The 26239-nt window shown below is 40.4% G+C and overlaps 1 protein-coding gene across 1 annotated transcript in view; it reads left to right on the forward strand.

Moving 5' to 3' along the window:
• LOC124121033 overlaps positions 1 to 26239 on the forward strand; it is a 121013-nt gene that overhangs the window by 42139 nt on the left and 52635 nt on the right. The window contains exon 4 of the mRNA XM_048397117.1: positions 17072 to 17299. Coding sequence (XP_048253074.1) covers positions 17072 to 17299 — 228 coding nt within the window. The remainder of the gene's footprint in view (positions 1 to 17071; positions 17300 to 26239) is intronic.

Raw genomic sequence — 26239 nt, forward strand, 5'->3', positions numbered from 1 at the left:
GTAAGCCGTATAGTCGAGAAACATGCTCAGACCAGTGATGTACAGGACTGTCCAAGATCCAGAAGACCTCCTGTGACGACACATCGCGAAGACAACCCTTTTCAAAAAGTACTCGTCTGAAATAGCTGTGGTTGCGAAATCGTCGTTTCAGCACCAGAACCGCCAGGAACTGGCTGAGAGCAGCAGGACCGAGGGCCAGACGAGTCATAAAGCGTCCCTTGTTGAGATATCAAAACAAAGCTCCTTGTTTAGCATGGTTTATTGTGCGACAGAACTGTAAACTGAGAACTTGGAGACGGATCCATTGGTCAGAAGAAAGTCGCTTTCTGCTTTACATCACTGATGGAAGAAGGTAGCAGAACACGGACTACACCCCCAGGAACATTAAACCGACTGTTGCATACGGCGGGGTAATGGTATGGGGGTGTATCTCTCATGATTGCAGGTTGGATTTGGTCACCATAAGGGGCAACTTTGCAGGGGCTCTGTACACCTGGGACGTTTTGAGGCAAGTCGTCGTTCCTCATTATGTCAACCACCCTCTTGCCACTCGACCTCAGTATAAGGATGACAATGCCAGGCCTCATCGTTCGCATGCAGTCGTGGATTGCATGAGGGCCAATGCAATAACGACTCTACACTGGCCAACAATGAGCCCAGATTTGAACACCCTTGAACGCGTTTGGGATATTCTGGGGCGGGGCATACAGGCACCATATCCTCCTATACAAGACTTACGCCAATTGGAAACAACATTGTATCAGGAGTCTGACTGGAGGCATGAGACGTAGGGTGGAATGCGTCATCTGGGCACGTGGCGGTTATACCTGCTACTGATCTGTTTCACGTGTCATAAAGTAGAGACTTTGAGGAACATTTTCACATGAAACATCAAACGTAACTCGTTTACTTAATCCTTAATCTTTTAAGGTATCGTCTAAGGTCACAAACAGTACCTGTGTTACTGTAGCAGGTTAGGGTGGTGCAAATATCACAGTTAAGACCAACGCCTGCTGGGGGTGAGTTGTGACCATGAAGCCACAAGTTTATTTTCCATACCAATATTTACCCGAATGTATGGCACTCAGGTGATAGTAGGCCAAATCACTTCTCACTCAGATCCATCTTTGGAGATGTACAGTGAAGATGAACCTGTGAAAGTCCTTGTCACAATACGTGTCAAAATATGAGTCTCATGTCGTGACTGTCCAGAGAAAGCTGTATATAGTAGACTGACTTTGTGCTTGTGTTAGCATAGAAGCTTGCCCTCTCAAAGCAAGACAAAAGAATACCCTCGGCCCTCACAATAAACAAAAGAACTTACCAGCCCAAGTTTAGCTTGGAGCAATCAGGCTGGAAACTTGTACCGTACATGATCTAATAAAATACACCAATTACACTGTCTAAAACCAATACCATATATATATACAGATAAATTATAGAAATGACACTGCCACACACTTCCCCCCTTCGACAAATGACGTCCTCGTTATCATAGCTTGGAAGGATCGATCTTTACAGAAAATCCAAAATTGGATTGGCAACATTTCCAAACATATTTCCAACACAGGAAATGTTTGGAATGACTTGGAATAGTTTGGAATGGTTTGGAATTGTTTGGAAGTATGTTTAGAAGAACAAGTTAAAATATGTTTTATTATTAATTTGAACAATAAAAAGACTATGAATTATCTATTGAGCTTAAACTATATATAATAAATAATAAACTTATCTCAAACATTCACTACTTGTCTATCTAGCGAGGGACTTTTACAGTCGCATTCTCCTTAAGGTGAGAGAGAGACCCGCACTTACTTACTTACCTAATGTTAAACGTGCGCTTACTTAACGTTTAACGTGCGCTTTCCGATGCAAAACCCGGCCATTTAATGTGTTTCCGAAAGCGGCGAAAGTGGTGTGTGCAACCCAAGGGGGGGGGGGGGGGGGGGGGGGGGGGGCTTTAGGGGTTGCTTTTATAGAATTTGGGAATTTTGAGATTTTGAATAGATGCCGATGGGGATGGGGAGGAGAACTAGGGGAGCTGGGTATAGTGGATGCTTGTTTGTTTATGTGATTTTGATTTGGTAGATTATTGTGTTTTTAGATGCGTTTTATTAGTTCCGTTTTGGTTAAGAATACGCCTAAGGCCTTGAAGTTTTCTAGTTTATTTTGTTGGTTGAGTCTTGCTTCTAGAGGGAGAGCATTGTTTAGATTGAGGGTGGTTTGTAATGCGGTTTGATGGGTTAGGTAGTGTGTGCAGTGGATGAGTGCGTGTTCTGGGGTTTCTAGTTGTTTGCAGTGTGGGCAGTTACCTGTAGTGTGTTTTTAAAAAGAATTTAGGTGGTTATTTAGGTTGGTGTGTCCTGTTTGGAGTTTAGGGATTACTCTACCGATTTTTTTTATGGATGGAGAATTTTTGGTTTGGTTAGTGGTTTGCTGAGTACTTGATTTCGCTATTTGAGTTTAGATTATGCCATTTTTTGGTGATTTTTTGCTTGTTTACACTTTTAATTTCTGATTTTGAGATGGATAAGTTTAAGCTTATTTCTGGGATTTTGAGGGATAGTTTAGCTATTGACTCGACAAGACAATATATCATATGTCTCAAGATTAAGAATTCGGCTGGATGGAAGCTGCCATTTAATTAAAAACTAGACAGTCGTCTAGACGGCTTACATGTAAGTGCGCCGACATGTGCCTAAGATCATAAAATGGACAATCTGTGGTAACATCTAATTTATTGTTGTCTCACGCCAGAGCTTTGAATAATTCTGTTCATTGAACAATTGGAATTCAGGAAGTTATCAATAATTATTTTTAATGGTCTTTCTATTATCTCACCTTCCCGGCTACTGTCTACACCTCCTTGGCAACTAGTTAAACCAGAGGTAGACCTAACACTAACTACCCTAAAGAAATATGACACAAACCCATTGGTATATCAACAAGAATATGCCCAATTAAGGTCTAAATATGATTCTCATCGATCTATTTTTACTGATGGTTCAAAGGATGGTGGCAAAGTTTCAAGTGCCACTGTCATTGAATCTAAAAGAGTGTCTTCGAGAATTCCTGGTCCCAGCTCTATTTTTACAGCTGAGGCCAATGTTATTCTTATAGCATTGGAATACATTCAAAACCAATCATCTCAACAGTTCATCATCTTTTCTGATTCCTTGTCATGCCTTCAGGCCATACATAATTGTTCTTCAGATCATCCACTCATTCTTGATATTTTAGAATTGAATAATGTTCTCGCCACTGCCCAATACGACATCATCTTTTGTTGGTTACCCAGTCATGTTGGAATTGTTGGTAATACAATGGCTGATGCTGCTGCACTCAACAAATCTGTGACACCACTTCTGATACCATACAGTGATTATAAACCTGTCATTAGATCTTACATCAAAGATCTAATGCAGAAGAAGTGGGACACCCAAGTCTGTATAAATAAATTACATGCAATAAAAGCAAATATCGGTTATACCTACTTGGGTTGTCAGCCCAGATTTGAAGAGGTCATTATAAGACGATGTCGATGTCGTATTGGCCATTCCTGTTACACTCATGAATATATTTTAAAAGGTGAAGATCCTCCATTCTGCATCCCTTGTGATGAAAGAATCACAATCAAGCATGTCCTGCTTGACTGTGTTGATTTGTCTATTGCAAGGGATAACTATTTCAAGGTTAAATCTATGAAGGATCTTTTTAACACTATTAGTTCTCATTTAATTATTCCTTTTTTAAAGGAAATTTAATTGCTCCATAAGTTTTGATTGTTATGTTTTGTAAATAAATAAGTGCATTTTATAATTGGTTGAATTAATCAATAACTGAGATTGTTAGTGGCTATATCCTCGAAGGGGGTTAAAGTAGTGTAAAATTATTGCCCCCCTTAGAGGGTATGTAAGACCACGTCTTTCAAGGTATATTTATTTCTTCCACGTTTTTAATAGTAGTATATGTGTTATTTTACTGTTTAGCTAAATGTGTCACTCATCGTCAACAACTGAAGGGATGATGTAAATCCGACTGGGGTCCATGCAGGTATCAAAAGTACTGTAAGTCCCCATGGTCCCCAGCGCGGTGATCAACCTTCAGTTAGTGGCGATCTATACCCTGTTTTTATAATGTGTTGTTAAATGATTAGTTAGTTCTCTAGTTTTACTTGTTCTCAAACTAGTTTTACGAAATTTTGTGATGTTCTAGTTATTGTACTGCTCTTTGTCAGCAGAATTTTATATAGTTAAATATATTGTTCATATCAAATTTTGTTTCGTCACGATATGGCTGAAATACTGCCGATGTGACGTTAAACTTTAACTCACTCACTCACTCAATAATTGGTTTACTTAACATAAGATAAGATAAGTTGTTTACAACATAATATTATCATGTCAGGACGTACTACAGTCAAAACCATATATTTTAAAATCAATTTAATGATTTCCAAGTCCCGATTATCAAATCAATGAGGTATCAGTTTCACCAATTGTGCACCGACCGCCTATACTTATATATATATTTTTAATAATTATTCTCAAGTTAAAGTCCTATCCTCTTATCAAATAATCTGTGAGAGTGATCATCAAAGAATACAGAACAAATGAAGAATCAGATGCATACATTTATTGCCATGCTTCATTCATCACGAAGCATATTTACATATATTTGTGAATAGCACTAAAACTGTGATAATGAATTTTACCATTGTCCATATTAACATAATAATATATACATATATACAAAACAGGACATGCATTTAATAAATATAAGTCTCCTGTATTTTAACATTCAGGGGAAAAGGGTTTGCTGTCACAATTGAACATTTGTTTTCACCAAAGGACAATCAAATCAAGCCAAAAACAAGAAAAATACATTTATATGGTTAGCGACCGTCATTATACAGCAATTTCTGGTGTCCCCCGCCGTGATATTGCTGGAATGTTGCTAAAAGCGGCGTAAAACCATACTCACTCATTATACAGGGAGGGGGAAAATTCGTCTGCTCTAACTGCCTTTGCAAAAACATTCCACCCCTTAATTACCGAGGCAGCTGTGACGTAGTAGCATTACATTCGCTGCGTTTGCAGCACATAAGATGTGTAATCTGTGGAGTAACTAAAGTAATATTACGGCTGAAATCTTACTTGCATGGATGTTTTAATAGAAAGCTTACGTTTTAAAAACAAAATTGTTCTTATATAATGTTTTTAGGTTTGGTTTATAAATACTAGAGAAGATTTTGTATACGTATAAAACTGATCGAAAATACAGCTGAACAATAGAAAAATCAAAATAGGAGTTGTGAATAGTGACAAATATTAATTACATAACTGTGTCAATAATTATTGACTGATTACGTCAAACAACTGACAAACCATTTATTGCCATGTACGTACATGTACACAGGACGTCGGCGCTGTCTGAGGCTCCAGGTAAATAAACATCATGGTTTTATGAAAGGAGATCAGACGAACCGTGAACCAGGGGCATGCGACGTTATTACACCTAAAGGTGGTAGAACCAGGGTATTGTCTCTTGAACTGGCTAATTGACCGTACATATAATTGGTAAATATATTCGTTTTGACACCCGTGTTCATGCGCATCCCGGCTCATGAACAGAATACAGACAAATGAGGCCCCGTGATCAGAGAAGCGTGAACAACATGGATGCCGCCTTTCGGCCCTACCGAACAGTCAAGCTGCGATCTCGGAACTGCTCGCCCGATTGAATCCAATTGCAAGCGGAGACAAGATTACTTCCCCTACCCAAACATGATCGTTGCTCAGAAATGTTCAAATCTATCTTCAATAAATCATGAAATTAATGCGAACATGACATTTATGCGAAAAATGCGATCGTCAGTCCCTCTGATTATTTTAATATGTTTCATTTCATCATGATCAAAAAAAGTTAGTCACTTATAAGGTTACCACGTTGAAAATGGAAACGATCGACAACAAAAACAACAAAATGTATTCTGTCATCACTCAGCCTAACAGTGATTTAACTGCAAATAAAACAATCTAGTGTGCTAAAGTATTACACATGATGGGTGGAGGACCAGGGGCACTTTGAGTTTGACAGGTGTCTAATCATGACGGCGTCTTCAGAACAGAACTTTATTTCTCCCAGGTTTAGGCTTACGTGGATAACGGAAAATTTTGTTTTAGTGATAGCACATTTTTAATTCAATCTTATATAGTTTCGTTGATTAATTATATGACTGCGGTCGTAGATACGGATGTATCTAAATATGCTCAGTAAATACACAGGGTTTATTGTTATACTATTAGGATTAATAGATACAATTGAGTATTTATACCCTTGATCATAAAGTTAGTCACTACTTTTATTTTCACATTTTCGATTTGTATGATTTGGGTTATGATTAAATTGACAAAATAAGAAATCATTCCGTGTATATGTGTATTATATATTGTACCCCAATACGTAATTAAATTGTGTATAAGTAAGGACACTAGGTTAATTACTGTTATTGATTATTTGATAAACATATTCACCTTTAGTTGCGTAATATGTCACAGAGGTAAAGCTAATTCATAGCAACTAATTTTCCCATTTATTTGGCTTCTATTTTTTATATGAAACAAATGCTATAACATGGGGTGATAAACTTCATTGGCAATAGACGTAGCATATAATTGTCCGCATGAACAGTCTATTATGTTCCAGATATGTTTATTCATTTTGTCAGTATTTAAATCGTTGCATTCCTGGCTCAATGATTCATTTGACGAAATCTTGTTCACTGTTTTGAATTACAGTCAGATAGTTCCAGACCAATTATAAAATTTCCAGCCCTATGTGTTGCGCATAATTCCGAGATAATTCGAAGTTCATATTCTTGTACGAACACTTATCAAAATTCATTTTTACCTAGTACTATTATGTACATATGTATATTAGTTCAAATTATAATTATGAGGCCCTCTATTCTTGAAACGGCCTTTGTTTTACGACAACCGTAAGTCGGTATGGGAAAACAAAATATTTGTTTAATTGTTCAAAGTTCATAGTCAATGTCATATGATTATGACAATGTCATATGACAAGGAAGATAAGAAATTAAATATAAAGAGTAGCCACTTTAAATGACAGAAATTCTGTTAGTAAAATTTGCACATGATTTGGTCTTTTCATGGTAAATAGTGCCAAAATACTCTTAATTATTTACTTTCATGTCATTAATAATCTCACATAAGGTCAAAAGTTGTACAACGCTTAACAGATATGAGAATGACATGTTGTATCCAAACATATCCAAACAAATCCAAACAAATCCAAGCTTGGAAATATGACCTTGACAAATTTTGGAATGGTGGTATTTTCAAGTTTTGGATTGGTTGCACAGGAGTGTCTGCTTCAGTCTGCACATCCTCTTGTGCAGAAGCATCTACATCCTCCAGCAACAAGTTGACAGATGGTATGGGTGGTCCAGGAGCTTCGGCTTCAATCTGCACATTCTCCTGTGCAGAAGCATCGACATCTTCTTGCAACAAGTTGACAGGTGGTATGGGCGGTCCAGGATTTTCGGTTTCAATCTGCACATTCTCCTGTGCAGAAACCACGACATCATCTGGAGTACCCACAGTCAAATCCACGTCATCTCTGGCTCTCTGTAGGTCATCTAACCTGTGATCAGAGCGACGTCTGTAACAACTTCAGTTTCACCTTCAGGTGGCCCATCAGCTGGTACACGGGCTGAAACTGAGGGTTCTGATGAGGTCAGGCGCCCAATACAAATATCATCATCTGAATCTTCCTCTTGATCCTGGCACAAGTTCTCCGGAACATCCTGGGTTGATAATCCAGATGGAGCACTTGATGTCTTGAATTTCCGATAGGGTCTTTCAGTAGGGACAGGTGCCTTTGGAACTGGTAGTGGCAGAGATCCTATGGGGAGCAGTAGATTCCTGTGGAGAGTCCTTCGTTTCCCATCATCTCTTTCCTTTCTTACCACAAACACAGGTATCGCAGGATCAGGTTGTTGGAGAATTACGTAAACAACCCCCTCCCATTTATCTGCGATCTTCTCTTTCCCATCAAAAGCGACGATCTTTACAAGCACTCTGTCTCCAACGTCCAGCATGGCAGCTCTAGCTTTGGCGTCATAGTTAGTCTTTTGTCTTGTTTAGGGTTTGTCAGCAGCTTCAGCAGCAAGTTCATACGCCTGTTTCAGTCGGTCTCTCAGTGACTTAGTATATTCCGACAGGGACTTGGCCTTGCTTGGGTCGATCTCCAGTCCAAAAGCTAGGACAACAGGAAGTCTTGGATGTCTACCGTACATGAGGAGGAATGGTGAGTATCCAGTCGTCTCATGCCTTGTAGAGTTGTATGCATGTACAAGAGGACCTACATGGCTCTTCCAGTCCTTCTTCCCACTAGCATCCAAGGTTCCAAGCATATTAAGTAGAGTCCTGTTGAAACGTTCACATTGACCGTTACCCATAGCATGGTAAGGAGTGGTTCTGGACTTGTCGATCTGTGTGAGACTGCACAACTCCTTCATAAGCTTTCCCTGAAAGTTCGCTCCTTGGTCCGAGTGGATCCTCTTAGGTAGTCCATAGTTGACCACAAAGTTCTAGAAGAATGCCTCAGCTGTTGTCCGAGCAGTCATATTCTTAGTGGGATAAGCCTGGGCGTAGTGGGTGAAATGATCTGTGATAACTAGTATACACTGTTGACCTCCTTTGGATGGTTCCAATGTCAGGAAATCCATACAGACTAACTCCAAGGGCTGGGTGGTCTTGATACCTACTAAAGGTGCTTTCATGGTTGTGCCGCTCTTCCTCCTAATGCCTCTTACATGGTTAGTTCTATCACGTCTGGGATGTCCAACTTGGTCATGGAGGCAGCGCAGGACTGACTGGCGACATCTACTTGGCAGAACAAGTTGCTCGCAGGTTTCACCATCCACTGATATAACTCGGTAAAGGACTCCTCTTTGATGTTTGAAGCTTGAAAAGTTCTTCATGAGACCACACATCTCAGGATCTGCTCGACAATCACTTGGTCTTGGCTTAGTTCCATTCCTCAGATGGGCCATAACAGTATCCAAGGCTGGGTCTCTGGCTTTGGCTCTTCTCCAGTCACGGGCATTGGCATCACACTTCTCATCACTTATTTCTACTTCCTGCTCCGGAATAATGGCTGATGAAACGGATACACTCTCCACGAGACTAAGGGTTGATGTCATGTTGCAGATAGCATTGATGGAATATGATGAAATCTGTCTCATATCCTCAGGTGCAGGAAGTCGTGACAACACATCAGCATCAGCATTGTTCTTCCCAGGCCGGTATGATATCGCGAAGTTATAGGCTGAGAGTGCTGCCAACCATCTATGCCCTGTTGCGTCCAACTTCGCACTGGTGAGCACATATTCCAGTAGGTGACATAAGATGTTGGTCCCAAGTAACGCTGGCACTTTAGAAATATACTGGGTGTCTGTCGATACCAGAAACAAACAAGAAACCTGATTGGCTGATGCTATCCCCGATGTTTCCAACTTGACATCTACATATATTGTAGCGACTCTCCTCCAGCACATTCAATGTTCAAAATGTTATCAAGTGGCTCCAAAGGTACATGCTTTAAGTAAGAATCATAGAAGGTCTGTAATAATATAGACACTGTAGCTCCTGTGTCTAGAAGTGCTCTTGCCTTTACCCCTTCAATATGAATGTCCACTTCGTTAACGTTACCCACAAGTCCATGGAGGATTCCTTTTTCCCTATTTCTGGGGTGCTTGTAAAAACCTACATGCGGCCCCTGCCCATGGGCCTGTGCAAGTTTAAAGCTCTTCCACGACTAGAATGGTCCAGTCTAACTGTGCATGTGTGTTGAGTATGTTCAGCCAGTCCACATTTCCAACAGGTGGGCCCCATTCCCCTCTGTGGTCTGTACTCCATGTCTTGAGCTTGTCCATATGAGGCTTGGCAACCAGCTGATCCTTCATTCCATGGTGGCCTATAGGAATCGTAGCTAGCGTGACCTTGATCCTCTCTCGACTGCTGTCTGTTCCAGTTAGACCGTCCACTTGTTGACCTTGACCTCTGATCCGGGGCAGGATAAGGAAACTCTTGCTCTGGTGCACTTGCTAATCTCATCCCAGCAACTTCAGAAGTAAGCTTGTTGATCATAGCTTTCATTTCCTTCATCTCCTTCTTCCACTCAGGCTCCTGTGCAGTGGCACTCTTTGCTGTTCCTGGTGTCTGTGTCTTAGCAGATGGGACTGTGCTCAACTGATCGTTCTCTATCTCCCGGAGAGCTTCTAACAGGTCATCAAAGTTATTGATGGTATCAAACTTGTGTCCTGAGATGTTCTTGAGGTGTGACTTGAGTCCTGTCCAAAGCATATTCCTAAGCATCTCATCAGAATCCTCATTGCTGGTCGGCTTATCCTTCGGGGCATGGGAAAGAAGTTCCTCCAAATGACAAGCCCACTGTGACACATCCTCCTCTTCATTCTGTCTAGCGCTATAAAACTGTGCAATTCTTGATTCCCTCCTCTCAACCACTCCAAAAACAATACTGAGCTTCCTTAGCAGGGATAAAATACTGGTCCCAGGCCTCATGTTGACGGCGATGTTAGCAGCCTCTCCCTTCAAGGAATCCTTGATTGCCTGTTCCTTAATATCCTGTGTATAAGATGAATAAGCCCATCAACACGGTACCTCCAGACGTCATAAGGTGTTTCCTTCCCGCTCCTGTCTCCAGTCAATGGGGGAATTCTAGGAAACCTATGATGATTCATAGCACTAGCCTGAGCTCCATTTCCTGTGTCAGTAGAGTTCGATTTCTGTTCCACAAATGGTTTAACCTCAGTCTGACATTACATTTTGTAGCCAAGATGGGAAATCCTCAGGATAATTAGCCTTGGGTTTCTCCTTTCCACGCTTAAATGCTTCCAGAAATTGTCAATTTCCGTCTGAGAAAACTCCATGATTAACCGAAGAGTGAGCACAGAACGTAATAATCCAAGAAATCCAAAATCACAAACTCATTCAATACAGGTAGAACTCACAAATTCCAAGACATCGCACATGATGTCAAGAAACCAAGCAACCTCACATGATCAAACCTAGTCCAAATTCAAACTACAACACACAAAGAATACCAAACCAATGAAAAGAGTCCAGTACTCCCACTCAGTGAGGGTGATACAACTCACTGAGGATCAATGACATACACAAACTGTTCCATAATGAACTTCACAATATAACAGAACACTTCAGATGCATAAACTAATCTGCTGAAAATTGAAAAACAAATATGGTCAACAAAGAACTTTACTTACGAAGGGTTCCACTGAGTAAATAAAAAAATAGATATATGGTTACATGGTGCAACGTGCTTATACTAAGTGTGGCTAAGGTAATCAGTCAAGTCCGTCAGTCAGAAAGAGAGACAACACAAGCTACTTATACCTACATAATTACAAAAGTTTAACACCTTATTATATATAAGCTTAAACTTACTCACTTTTGTTACACAGTCACACAAACTCACTTTAACCAAACACGCATTGCAAGGTAATATAACTAAGTAAAGTAACTAAGGCATGCCAGATAAGGTAATATGGTGATCACCAACTCGTAGGGTACCCTTAATGACAAAGGTAACTAAAGTAACTAAAGTAACTAACTAAAGTAACTAACAAAACTCTAAACTAACTAAACTCTAAACTAACTAAGACGTCAAATTCTATTTCACATGTGAAAAACTAATAGCTGCATTCAATCACGTCTTAATTATGAACACAACTAAGAAATGGTTAAGTTTAATTTACAAAACACAAACACTTATAGTTGATGAAATAGTATCACATCTTGCCTAACAATGACAAGATAATCCAATATATCAAATTTAAATTACATATTATCAGACAAATTTAGCACAATATGATTACCTTATGGGTATACAATTTGTGATTTACAAATACATAAGTAGCAAGTTACACTAATCCATGATCAATATGCAATTAATATATACACTGTGATCACATGATCACGAGAAAGATAGAACAAAGTGATCCAAAGTCACTGAAAGCTGGCGTACAATGTCAGACGCGTATGCCAGTACAGCTGATATCTCACTGATGTGGCACCACACCCTCCTCTTTAGTCAGTTTTCCTCACCGGGGGCTTCACTTTGTAGCAGGTTAGGGTGGTGCAAGTATCACAGTTGAGACCAACGCCTGCTGGGGTTTGAGTTGTGACCCAGAAGCCACAAGTTTATTTTCCATACCAATATTTACCCGAATGTATGGCACTCAGGTGATAGTAGGCCAACTCACTTGTCACTCAGATCCATCTTTGGAGATGTATAGTGAAGATGAAGCTGTGAAAGTCCTTGTCACAATACGTGTCAAAATATGAGTCTCATGTCGTGACTGTCCAGAGAAAGCTGTATCTCGTAGACTGACTTTGTGCTTGTGTTAGCATAGAAGATTGCCCTCTAAAAGCAAGACAAAAGAATACTCTCGGCCCTCACAATAAACAAAAGAACTTACCAGCCCAAGTTCAGCTTGAAGGAATCAGGCTGGAAACTTGTACCGTACATGATATAATAAAGTACACCAATTACACTGTCTAAAACCAATACCATATATATACAGATAAATTATAGAAATGACACTGCCACATTACCATGATGTTTTTGTCAGTAAATTTCAATCAGAACTCACCAATATCTTCTTTGTTTGTTGTCAAATGTGTGTTCTATCCGATGACATTGGCATCGGCTGGCTCTGCATCCCATGCTACGATTTTTGAATCGGTTGAATTGGTTGATGTAGGTAGGGAAAGGGGAAAATCGCAATGGCTATAGTCAAGTGGAGAAGGATTTTGCCCTTGTTGTTCTTTTGTTGTTTTTTAGTAAATAAACTTTAAATTCAACTTCACTCTTTGTGCTTTATTATCCCCCGACCCAACGAAATCGTTTCCGGAGCATAACTCAGAAACTGTTCTATATTTCTCTATGTAACTTTGTATGTCTATCCCGACTCATATTGGACTGGTGCCTTTTGCTATTTCGGAACTTTTTAGGTTTCCGTGGCAACAAGTTTGGCTTAGGTTTTATAGGGCAGTGTTCGTTTCCGGAGCTCATAACTCAAAACCCATTCAATACTGTCTAAAACACTCTGCATGTCTACAAGGCACATACTGAACTGGTGCCTTTTGATATTAAGCACTTTTAGAAAAAAAAATTACGCTTCAATGGCAACAAGTTGGATTTAAGTTTTGATATAGGGTGGGTTCACTTATGGAGTGTAAAAATAAACTGTTAAATATTTCCTTGCCAAACATTGCATGTGTATATATAAAGCACATACTGAACTGGTGCCATTTAATATTAAGGAGTTTTAGAAATGTTTATTTTAAAATATCCAATGCAGCTATGTTGACATGGGATAAGAGAAATGTTTGGTAGCTACCTGGTTTGGGACCATAACGTGTTAAAATGGGCGGGTGATATAGATGACTTAGTCGACTACATGCTTGTTTATAACTAGACTTGGTAACCCGGTCAGGAGCCTCCTACAACATAAAGACAAAAGAAAACTGCTCAGGGAGAAGTGAACACAACGCAAAGCACCGCAGTAACATATCTGACCTTTTGTCATCTATTTTTACAGTTCTACAGTCACTGGGCGCCTTTTACAGGCTTTGGAGGACGCCTATTACACTACCATCAAAGGTCCAAAATGAGTCCCTTGAGGTGGCTTTGTTGAGTTCTAGAAACCTTTTAATTAGTGAATGGCGATGTTTGGTCAGGTCTTCAGTGATGAAGATTTTGTCAGGGTTAGATCTAAGCTTGCGTTTGGACATGTACACATCATGTTTCGGCCATATATACATATAGCCTTATCTGATTCAATTCTTCTCATATACTTAAATACACTAGCTGTATGTGTTATAGTAGTAGATTTATAGTGCTAGGTTATGTCCCTTTAGTTACATTTTTTTTGGTATGGATTTACTTTTATTCAAATATTATTTATATTTGCTATTCCCCACTTCTCCGTCCACAACGTACATTTACTGTGACGTACGTGAAACCCCCTAGTACTTGTTGGTTGTAGTAGTAGTGAGATGTTGTTTTTGTGTTGTGGGGGGAGGGATTGATATAACTGTAGTTGTTGTTTGTATTGGGGACATTGGTTGAATATGTGGTTAAAGTCTTCTGTTGTGTCAGGAGAACATGAACACAAAAGAATACCGCACAGGGAGAAGGCACGAGTTGACCAAGTTATCGATATGGGGTGCCCATGTGAGTTGTTGGTCCAAAATGATTCCTAAGAATTTTGCATCTATTTTTAAAGTAATAATTTCATTAATAAGTGTAAGTTTTGGTGTAAAATTTGGCATGTGTGTTTTTTTTAAGAGAAAAACAATTATTCTCAGGTGTATTAATTTTGAAACCCCACTGGGAGGCCAAGAAATCTATATTGCTTATTACAGGTTGGATTCTGTTTTGAATCTCTTTTAGTGATCAGCAAATTTGGCTGTAGTTATGTCAGAAGGTAGTTTGGGGAAAATGTCATCAATCATGGGGTGCCGTTTTCTAATGAGGAGGGGTCTGATAGTGTGTGGTTTCATTTTACTGTAATGTTTTGGCCTGTTAGAAAAGAGTGAATGGAATTTAGGATTCTTCAATCAATGGCTTTGTCTTGAAGTTTTTTAATTAGGCCGTTATGCCAAACCATGTCAAAAACTTTACTGAAATCGATAAATATTGCAAGTGTGTATTGTTTTGGACTAGTGCTGTTTAGAAATCATGTTCTAAATGTAGAATGTGGTCTACAGTTTGGCGATTTGACAATCGTTAAGGAGATTAAAATTAGTAATTTTAAATTTTAATCTCTTATATATAATGGATTCCACTTTTTTTTTTAATATGGGAAGTTAGGGATATTGGGCGTTAGGAATCCGGTTCATTGGGTGGTTTACCTGGTTTAAGAACCGTTACTACTTATAGCAGATTTTCATGTTTTTGGTATTGCTCCGGAGATCCGTATATAGTTATATAGTTGCAGAAGTAATTTTTGAATTTTGACTGGTTTGTTTGTTTGTTTCATGTTGTTTATCGTCGCACTCAGCAATATTCTAGGTATATGACGGCGTTCTGTATGTAATCGAGTCTGGACAAGACAATCCAGTGATTGACATCATGAGCATCGATCCACAAAATTCGGATACGATGACATGCATCAACCCAGTCTGCGAGCCTGACCACCCGATCCCGTTAGTCGCCTCTTACGACAAGCATAGTCGCCTTTTATGGCAAGCATAGGTTGCTGAAGACCAATTCGACCTCGGATCTTCACGGGTCACCACATAATTGAATCTAATTGCAGCAAATAAAATGTTGCTAAAACACATGAATATCGTGTCGCTATGTCAAACAAGAACGTGGATTGCATGAAAAAAAGAACTTATAAAATGAAATGGTTACTATTTTGATAATTACATGACGGGGTCGGGAAGTAGATTAAAAATATGTACATCAGGTGAAATCAAAACTTGAAAATGTGGCACTTCGTAATTCTGACTGCAAACAATATTTGATCAATAAAATCGGCGACTATATGAAATCAGTCCAAAAACTGCCTATGACGAAAGAAACAAAGGCATTTTCAGACATTGGACGTTGTCCGGTTTATTTCAACCAAGGCTTCGGACACCATTTAATGTACCCGGATGATCTCCTGTTTCCCCTTCTTTGTTGCCTCTTTGGCCATGTGCCTGAAATTGTCAAATTGGGGTTTGGGCAGTTTAAAAATATATTCCCATCCAGTTCCCGAATAAAAGTCATCTCCGGCCGCATTGACTTTGCAGCACAGTGACATGTGACAAGTGGTTTTATCCATTGCAAATCCTATGTGCGATGTCACGTTGACTTGTTTGCAAAGTGTAAATGAAGCGACAAAACCCTTTCCATATCCAATAGAAATTTCTGCGTAAAGCAGAGTCGATTGTTCAGCCGTCACAAACACATGCAAAGGCAAGTCAATTGTTCACCTGAAAGAAACATGAGGAAATATGGTTAAAACAGGGAATTGCATCGGACATCATTCTTGTCACTGATGCATCAAATATGGACATGTCCTCCAAATGTCTACCATAAAACGTTTTGAAAGCTGTACTGAGGCCTTGAATGTTTGAAATCTTGGTAGAAGGAGCATGATCGATTGTATCTCAAAACTTTGAAATGTGAACGCCAAAGGCTGGAGCTGCTGGAATATTGCTCGACATGAGGAGAAAATTGACTATTGGAACGTTGAAAGACAGGTGATATTATCTTAATGTGCGATGTCACGTATCTATCCTAATGTCACATATCTCACCCACACTGTTTGATTGTAAGAATACCCATTTGGTAGCGTAGACCTACACAATATTATCCATCGCCACGAAGTGTAAGGGGGTATAGAAATTATTACTGTCCGTCCATCCTTCCATCTTTCCGTCCTTCCGTACGTCCGCCACATTGTATTTCCGGAGCAGATCTCAAGAACCACAAGAGATATCTTCACCAAACCTGGCACAGAGATAGGTCTAGTGGTGAACTGGGTGTCTGTTGATAGTTTGGGATTTTTGAAAAACATATATTTCGAGTTTCCATTGCATTGACTTGGACTGAACATGGTGGTAGGGCTCGTTTCCGAAGCAGATCTTGAAAACTGTACAATATTTCCTGCCTCGCACACAACCGGACATGTCACATTGGCGGGGGATATGAGAATGTCATGCTTGTTGTAAATGTATGACCTTCTACCATATTAGAGGGCCAAATAAATAGTTCCGTGACTTTCTGATACATAGTATCAGACGATTAGCACTAGTTACTGAATAACTATTAACCAACCATTGAAAGCTTAAAAAGGCATCACAGAAAACATGTATTTTCATACGTATTTAGCAGTCAACCATGTTGCATATATTCGGACATAAACTTTCTTTAGATCCAAACATACCATTTGTTTTTCATTTTAAGATGATGCATATTGAGGTGTTTTGTCTTGTTTCAGACAACAACTTTATCAACTTTGCTGACATAAAGGTGGTGCCCTATTTCAACACAAATGACGATTTGGCAAGGTCAATCTGTCACAGATTAAACAGTCATTTGAAGAAGAAGGATGTCAATGAAAATCAACCTATTGCATCTCCGCAGGGTCCAACATTCCTGGTGTTTCGACCAACTGGTAGAGCAGGAGATGAATTTAAGGAGAATGTAACACCACGTCTGAAAGAAGGTAACTTATAGGTTTGACATGTTTTGATAATTGTTCAAAGCCACGAGGGTTGATTGTTAATTGCATAATAGTAATAACAATCACAACGTTGTTTCGGTGTGACAAGTCAGTGAAATAAGCAGGGGTCAGTGACCTTTGGAAAATGGACAGACTTCGTAAACGTGAAGTGATGAAACATTTGTTTGGACACAGTCCTGCCCAGCCCTCCGAAAAGCACCCTCGATCTTGTAAAGGAGTGCTTAACATTATACGTGACAATGTGATAGTAACTGATACTGACCTTTGCACTTTTTCCATGCTCACAACTATCTTCTTCTCTGATAACTGTTGATCAGCAGTTGTTGGCGTAAGACTCATTCGAACGTCAAGGCCATTCAGCACACATTGGGGAATAAATTGATCACCACTGGAAATGGATTCTTGCCAAGGTCAAGGTCATTCAATGAAGTATTTGAATAGTTACCGAAATGGGATTTAATGCAAAGCCGTATGTTTTGTTTCTTTTGTACTTTTATTGAACAATTTTAGTAAAATGTTCTTTTATTACGATGTAATAAAGTTATCATGATACTGATACTAAAAGCTGATGTTGTAATGGAACTTATTAAAATCATATCACCTTCCAACTAGCAATCAGATGTTTGACCAATGTAATCATTATGTTGGCCGAACGTTTCTTTTACCATTGACTTTACCATTAAGTCAACGTTGGCCTAACATTTGGCCAACAGTAAAAAACAATGTTGGCCCATCGTCTGACTGCTAGCTGCGATGCCTCTCTCAATGATGACATCTACACCAGTATGGCGCCTCTCTCCATAATGACATCTAAATCAGTATGGTGCCTCTCTCCATGATGACACCTACACCAGTATGGTGCCTCTCTCCATGAACACATCTACATCGGTATGGTGCCCCTCTCCATGATGACCTCTACACTAGTATAGTGCATCTCTCAATCATGACATCTACACCAGTATGGTGCCTCTCTCCATGATGACACCTACACCAGTATAGTGCCTCTCTCAATGATGACATCTACACGGGTATGGTACCCCACTCCATGATGACATCTACACCAGTATGGTGCGTCTCTCCATGATGACATCTACACCTGTATGATCTCTCTCTCCATGATGGCATCTACACCAGTATGGTGCCTCTCTCAATTATGACATGTACACCAGTATGGTGCCTCTATCCATGATGGCATCTACACCTGTATGATCCCTCTCTCCATGATGACATCTACACCAGTATGGTGCCTCTCTCAATGATGACATGTACACCAGTATGGTGCCTCTATCCATGATGGCATCTACACCTGTATGATCCCTCTCTCCATGATGACATCTACACCAGTATTGTATCCTCCTCCATGATGCCATCTACACGGGTTTGGTATCCTCCTCCATGATGACATCTACACGGGTATGGTATCCTCCCTCATGATGACATCTACACGGGTATGGTATCCTCCTCCATGATGACATCTACACTAGTATGGTATCCTCCTCCATGATGACATCTACACGGGTATAGAACCCCCCTCAATGATGGCATCTATACCAGCATGGATCCTCCCACAATGATGACATCTACATCAGTAGTGTGCCTCTCTCAATGATGACATCTACACCAGTATGGTGCCTCTCTCCATGATGACATCTACATCAGTATGGTGCCTCTCTCCATGATGACATATACACCAGTATGGTCCCGCTCTCCATGATGACACCTACACCAGTATGGTGCCTCTCTCCATGATGACATCTACACCAGTATGGTGCCTCTCTCCATGATGACATCTACATCAGTATGGTGCCTCTCTCCATCATGACATCTACACCAGTATGGCGCCTCTCTCAGTCATGACATCTACACCACTATTGTGCCTCTCTCCATGATGACATCTACATCAGTATGATGCCTCTCTCCATAATGACATCTACACCAGTATTGTGCCTCTCTCCATGCTGACATCTACATCAGTATGGTGCCTCTCTCCATCATGACATCTACACCAGTATGGTGCCTCTCTCAATCATGACATATACACCAGTAAGGTGCCTTTCGCCTTCATGACATGTACACCAGTATGGTGCCTCTCTCCATCATGACATCTACATCAGTATTGTGCCTCTCTCAATGATGACATATACACCAGTATGGTGCCTCCCTCAATGATGGCATCTACATCAGTATGGTGCCTCCCTCAATGATGACATCTACATCAGTATGGAGCCTCCCTCAATGATGGCATCTACATCAGTATTGTGCCTCTCTCAATGATGACATTTACATCAATATTGTACCTCCCTCAATGATGACATCTACATCAGTATGGTACCTCACTCTTTATGACATCTACATCACTATTGTGCCTCCTTCAATGATGACATCTACACGGGTATGGAGCCTCCCTCAATAATGGCATCTATACCAGTATGGAGACTCCCTCAATGATGACATCTACATCAGTATTGTGCCTCTCTCCATGATGACATCTACACCAGTATCGTGCCTCTCTCCATGATAACATCTACATCAGTATGGTGCCTCCCTCAATGATGACATCTATATCAGTATTGTGCCTCTCTCAGTGATGACATTTACATCAATATTGTGCCTCCCTCAATGATGACATCTACATCAGTATGGAGCCTCCCTCATTATGACATCTACATCAGTATGGTGCCTCCCTCATTATGACATCTACATCAGTATGGTGCGTCCCTCAATGATGACATCTAAATCAGTATGGTGTCTCCCTCAATGATGGCATCTATACCAGTATGTAGACTCCATCAATGATGACAACTACATCAGTATTGTGCCTCTCTTCATGATGACATCTACACGAGTATGGAGCCTCCCTCAATGATGGCATCTATACCAGTATGGAGCCTCCCTCAATGATGACATCTACATCAGTATTGTGCCTCTCTCAATGATGACATCTACATCAGAATGGTGCCTCCCTCCATGATGGCATCTACACCAGTATGTTGCCTCTCTCCATGATGACATCTACACCAGTATGGTGCTTCTCTCCATGATGACATCTACACCAGTATGGTGCCTCTCTCCATGATGACATCTACACCAGTATGGTATCCTCCTCAATGATGACATCTACACCAGTATGGTATCCTCCTCTATGATGACATCTACACATGTATGGAGCCTCCCTCAATGATGGCATCTATACCAGCATGGAGCCTCCCTCAATGATGACATCTACATCAGTATTGTGCCTCTCTCCATGATGACATCTACACCAGTATGGTGCCTCTCTCCATGATGACATCTACACCAGTATTGTGCCTCTCTCCATGATGACATCTACATCAGTATGGTGCCTCTCTCCATCATGACATCTACACCAGTATGGCGCCTCTCTCAGTCTGACATCTACACTACTATTGTGCCTCTCTCCATGATGACATATACATCAGTATGATGCCTCTCTCCATAATGGCATCTACACCAGTATTGTGCCTCTCTCCATGCCGACATCTACATCAGTATGGTGCCTCTCACCATGATGACCTCTACACCAGTATGGTGCCTCTCTCCATGATGACATCTACATCAGTATGGTGCCTCTCACCATGATGACACCTACATCAGTATGATGCCTCTCTCCATAATGGCATCTACACCAGTATTGTGCCTCTCTCCATGCCGACATCTACATCAGTATGGTGCCTCTCACCATGATGACCTCTACACCAGTACGGTGCCTCTCTCTATGATGACATCTACATCAGTATGGTGCCTCTCTCCATCATGACATCTACACAAGTATGGTGCCTCTTTCAGTCATGACATCTACACCACTATTGTGCCTCTCTTCATGATGACATCTACATCAGTATGATGCCTCTCTCCATAATGGCATCTACACCAGTATTGTGCCTCTCTTCATGATGGCATCTACATCAGTGTTTTGCCTCTCTCAATGATGACATTTACATCAATATTGTGCCTCCCTCAATGATGGCATCTACATCAGTATGGTACCTCCCTCTTTATGACATCTACATCACTATTGTGCCTCTCACCAAGATGACATCTACACCAGTATGGTGCCTCTCTCCATCATGATATCTACACAAGTATGGTGCCTCTTTCAGTCATGACATCTACACCACTATTGTGCCTCTCTTCATGATGACATCTACATCAGTATGATGCCTCTCTCCATAATGGCATCTACACCAGTATTGTGCCTCTCTCCATGCTGACATCTACATCAGTATGATGCCTCTCTCCATGATGACATCTACACCAGTATGGTGCCTCTCTCAATCATGACATATACACCACTATTGTGCCTCTCTCTATGATGACATCTACACCAGTATTGTGCCTCTCTCCTTGGTCACATCTACATCAGTATGGTGCCTCTCTCCATCATGACATGTACACCACTATTGTGCCTCTCTCTATGATGACATCTACACCAGTATTGTGCCTCTCTCCTTGGTCACATCTACATCAGTATGGTGCCTCTCTCCATCATGACATGTACACCACTTTTGTGCCTCTCTCTATGATGACATCTACATCAGTATGGTGCCTCTCTCCATCATGACATCTACACAAGTATGGTGCCTCTTTCAGTCATGACATCTACACCACTATTGTGCCTCTCTTCATGATGACATCTACATCAGTATGATGCCTCTCTCCATAATGGCATCTACACCAGTATTGTGCCTCTCTCCATGCTGACATCTACATCAGTATGATGCCTCTCTCCATGATGACATCTACACCAGTATGGTGCCTCTCTCAATCATGACATATACACCACTATTGTGCCTCTCTCTATGATGACATCTACACCAGTATTGTGCCTCTCTCCTTGGTCACATCTACATCAGTATGGTGCCTCTCTCCATCATGACATGTACACCACTATTGTGCCTCTCTCTATGATGACATCTACATCAGTATTGTGCCTCTCTCCATGATGACATCTACACCACTATTGTGCCTCTCTCTATGATGACATCTACACCAGTATTGTGCCTCTCTCCTTGGTCACATCTACATCAGTATGGTGCCTCTCTCCATCATGACATGTACACCAGTATGGTGCCTCTCTCCATCATGACATCTATACCAGTATGGTGCCTCTCTCCATGATGACATCTATACCAGTATGGTGCCTCTCTCCATCATGACATCTACATCAATATTGTGCCTCCCTCAATGATGACATCTACATCAGTATGGTGCCTCTCTCCATCATGACATGTACACCAGTATGGTGCCTCTCTCCATCATGAAATGTACACCAGTATGGTGCCTCTCTCCATCATGACATGTACACCAGTATGGTGCCTCTCTCCATCATGACATCTACACCAGTATGGTGCCTCTCTCCATCATGACATATACACCAGTATGGTGCCTCTCTCCTTCATGACATGTACACCAGTATGGCGCCTCTCTCCATCATGACATCTACATCAGTATTGTGCCTCTCTCAATAATGATATCTACACCAGTATGGTATCCTCCTCCATGATGACATCTACACCAGTATGGTATCCTCCTCCATGATGACATCTACACGGGTATGGTATCCTCCTCCATGATGACATCTACACCAGTATGGTATCCTCCTCCATGATGACATCTACATAAAAAGAAAAGTTATAATGAATATATGCGTAATAAGGTTTTATCTAGTAAATGTTTCTGGTCTACCATAAGAGGATTATCTCAGAGTACGGCAACTCGTGTACCTAACATATCACTAGAACAATGGGTCGATCATTTTAAAGATGTGTTTGACAATCCGAGAGCTGAAGATATGGTTAACACCGACACGACTATTAATGATAGTCATGATGATATGAGTTGCTATATTCTGGACTCCCCCATTTCACAAGAGGAGGTGCTTTGTGCTATCAACTCTTTGAAAATTGATAAATCCGGAGGAAATGACCACCTCATTTCAGAATTTTTTAAATATGCGAATGATATTTTTGTCCCGTATCTTACAGTGTTGTTTAATAATTTGTTTGATAATGCATACTTTCCTGAATCTTGGTCTTTGGGAATTATTGTTCCGATACATAAGCGAGGAGACATCCATTCCCAATCCAACTATAGGGGTATATCAGTCCTTAGTGCACTGAGTAAGTTGTATGTTTCTATTTTGAACAGAAGGGTCACGTCTTGGTGTGAGGTCTATGGTAAAATTGCAGAGTCTCAAGCTGGTTTTCGTCATGATTACTCCACCATAGATAATATCTTTATACTACAGTGTATTATCCAGAGATATATTAGTAAGCGTAAGGGTAGGGTATATGGTTTGTTTGTCGATTTTGCAAAAGCCTTCGACAGTGTAAACCGGATGAAATTATGGTCAGTACTAGCTAATAAAGGTGTCGCTGGCAAAATGATAAAAGCTATACGGTCTATTTATACAGCTGTTAAGGCCAGTGTTAAATTTAAACATACATTTTCTGAAATGTTTCAGTGTCCAAGAGGAGTACGTCAGGGTTGTGTGTTAAGCCCCCTTTTATTCTCGATGTTTATTAACGAACTAGCTGCTGAAGTTGAACAGAATTCTGGACCAGGAATACAACTTCATCCTGATATTACAGAGATATTCCTGTTATTATTTGCAGACGATATTATTTTAATCGCAGATACTATAGGTGGCCTTCAGAAGCGTATTGATGTTCTAGAAAAATATTGTAATGATTATGATCTAGATGTTAATTTGGATAAAACCAAGGTGGTTGTTTTTAAGAAAGGCGGAGTGTTGTCAAGAAAAGAGATTTGGTACTATAAAGGTCTAAAGTTGGAGTGTGTGTCCTCCTATAAATATTTGGGCGTTACTTTTACGAGAAGCCTGTCCTGGTCAAGTCATTTTTCTAATGCTGGTCTACAGGGGAAAAAAGCAATGTTTGGAATTTTAAAGTCATTGATAAAAATACATCCTCTTCGATATGACTTATATTTTAAAATATTTGATATGAAAATAGTCCCAATTTTGCTCTATGGTTCCGAAGTCTGGGGTCTACACCAGAATGATGAAATGGAAACTATACATACATTGGCATGTAAGCGCTTTCTAGGTGTCAAATCGTCAACACCCAACAACATGGCTCGAGGTGAATGTGGGCGGTATCCATTATATATTTATGCATACAAAAGAGTTATTGGTTATTGGATAAGGTTATTGAGTATGTCCGATTGTCGCTTTCCAAAGAAATGTTATTATATGATGCTTCAGGCAGAAAGTAATGGTAAAATTAATTGGGTATCAAAATGTAAATCTTTATTGTTCCGTTTGGGTTTTGGCTCTGTATGGGAAAACCAGTGTATAAGTCATCCTCATTCGTTTTTGACAGAATTTATGTCGCGTCTGAAATGTAGTTATGAACAGGATTGGCATAGTCTTCTGGTAAAGGGTAGTAAATCTTTCTCGTATTCTCTATTCAAGGTATCGTTTGGTACAGAGTTGTATCTTAGCTGTATGACCGTCAGTAAATTGAGAGTGGCGCTAGCTCGGTTTAGATGTTTTTCGCATCAGCTGTGTGTTGAAACTGGGAGATATGCTGATATCCCACGTAAAAGAAGACTATGTTGTGTTTGTAATGCTGGGTATGTGGAGGACGAGTTTCATTTTTTGTTAGTTTGCTCCGGTTATAACAAGATACGCATGGATCACTTACCACAGACATTTTATGAATATCCGACCATACAAAAATTTAATATCATTATGTCTACAACTGATTGTAAATTAATTGAACGTCTAGCTATCTATATCTATCAAGCGATGTCACTTCGTAGAACATTATTGTCACAACAATAACAGCTGTGTACATCACGTTCATTGTAATACAAATGTAACTATGGGCCGATGGCCTACACTTACGAAATAAACCGAATTGAATTGAATTGACATCTACATCAGTATGGAGCCTCCCTCAATGATGACATCTACATCAGTATTGTGCCTCTCTCAATGATTACATCTACATCAGTATGGTACCTCCCTCTTTATGACATCTACACCAGTATGGTGCCTCTCTCCATGATGACATCTACATCAATATTGTGCCTCCCTCAATGATGACATCTACATCGGTATGGTGCCTCCCTCAATGATGACATCTACATCAGTATGGAGCCTCCCTCAATGATGGCATCTACATCAGTATGGAGCCTCCCTCAATGATGACATCTACATCAGTATGGTACCTCCCTCTTTATGACATCTACATCACTATTGGGCCTCCCTCCATGATTACATCTACACGGGTATGGAGCCTCCCTAAATGATGGCATCTATACCAGTATGGAGACTCTCTCAATGATGACATCTACATCAATATTGTGCCCCCCTCAATGATGACATCTTCATCAGTATGGAGCCTCCCTCAATGATGGCATCTACATCAGTATTGTGCCTCTCTCAATGATGACATTTACATCAATATTGTGCCTCCCTCAATGATGACATCTGCATCAGTATTGTGCCTCTCTCAATGATGACATTTACATCAATATTGTGCCTCCCTCAATGATGACATCTACATCAGTATGGTGCCTCCCTCAATGATGACATCTACATCAGTATGGTGCCTCCCTCAATGATGGCATCTATACCAGTATTGAGCCTCTCTCAATGATGGCATCTATACCAGTATGTAGACTCCCTCAATGATGACAACTACATCAGTATTGTGCCTCTCTTCATGATGACATCTACACGGGTATGGCGCCTCCCTCAATGATGGCATATATACCAGTATGGAGCCTCCCTCAATGATGACATCTACATCAGTATTGTGCCTCTCTCAATGATGACATCTACATCAGTATTTTGCCTCCCTCCATGATGGCATCTACATCAGTATTTTGCCTCTCTCAATGATGACATTTACATCAATATTGTGCCTCCCT

This window comes from Haliotis rufescens, unplaced genomic scaffold (assembly GCF_023055435.1).
Source record: "Haliotis rufescens isolate VD_foot unplaced genomic scaffold, xgHalRufe1.0.p SCAF_16, whole genome shotgun sequence".
NCBI classification, from domain to species: Eukaryota; Metazoa; Mollusca; class Gastropoda; order Lepetellida; family Haliotidae; genus Haliotis; species Haliotis rufescens.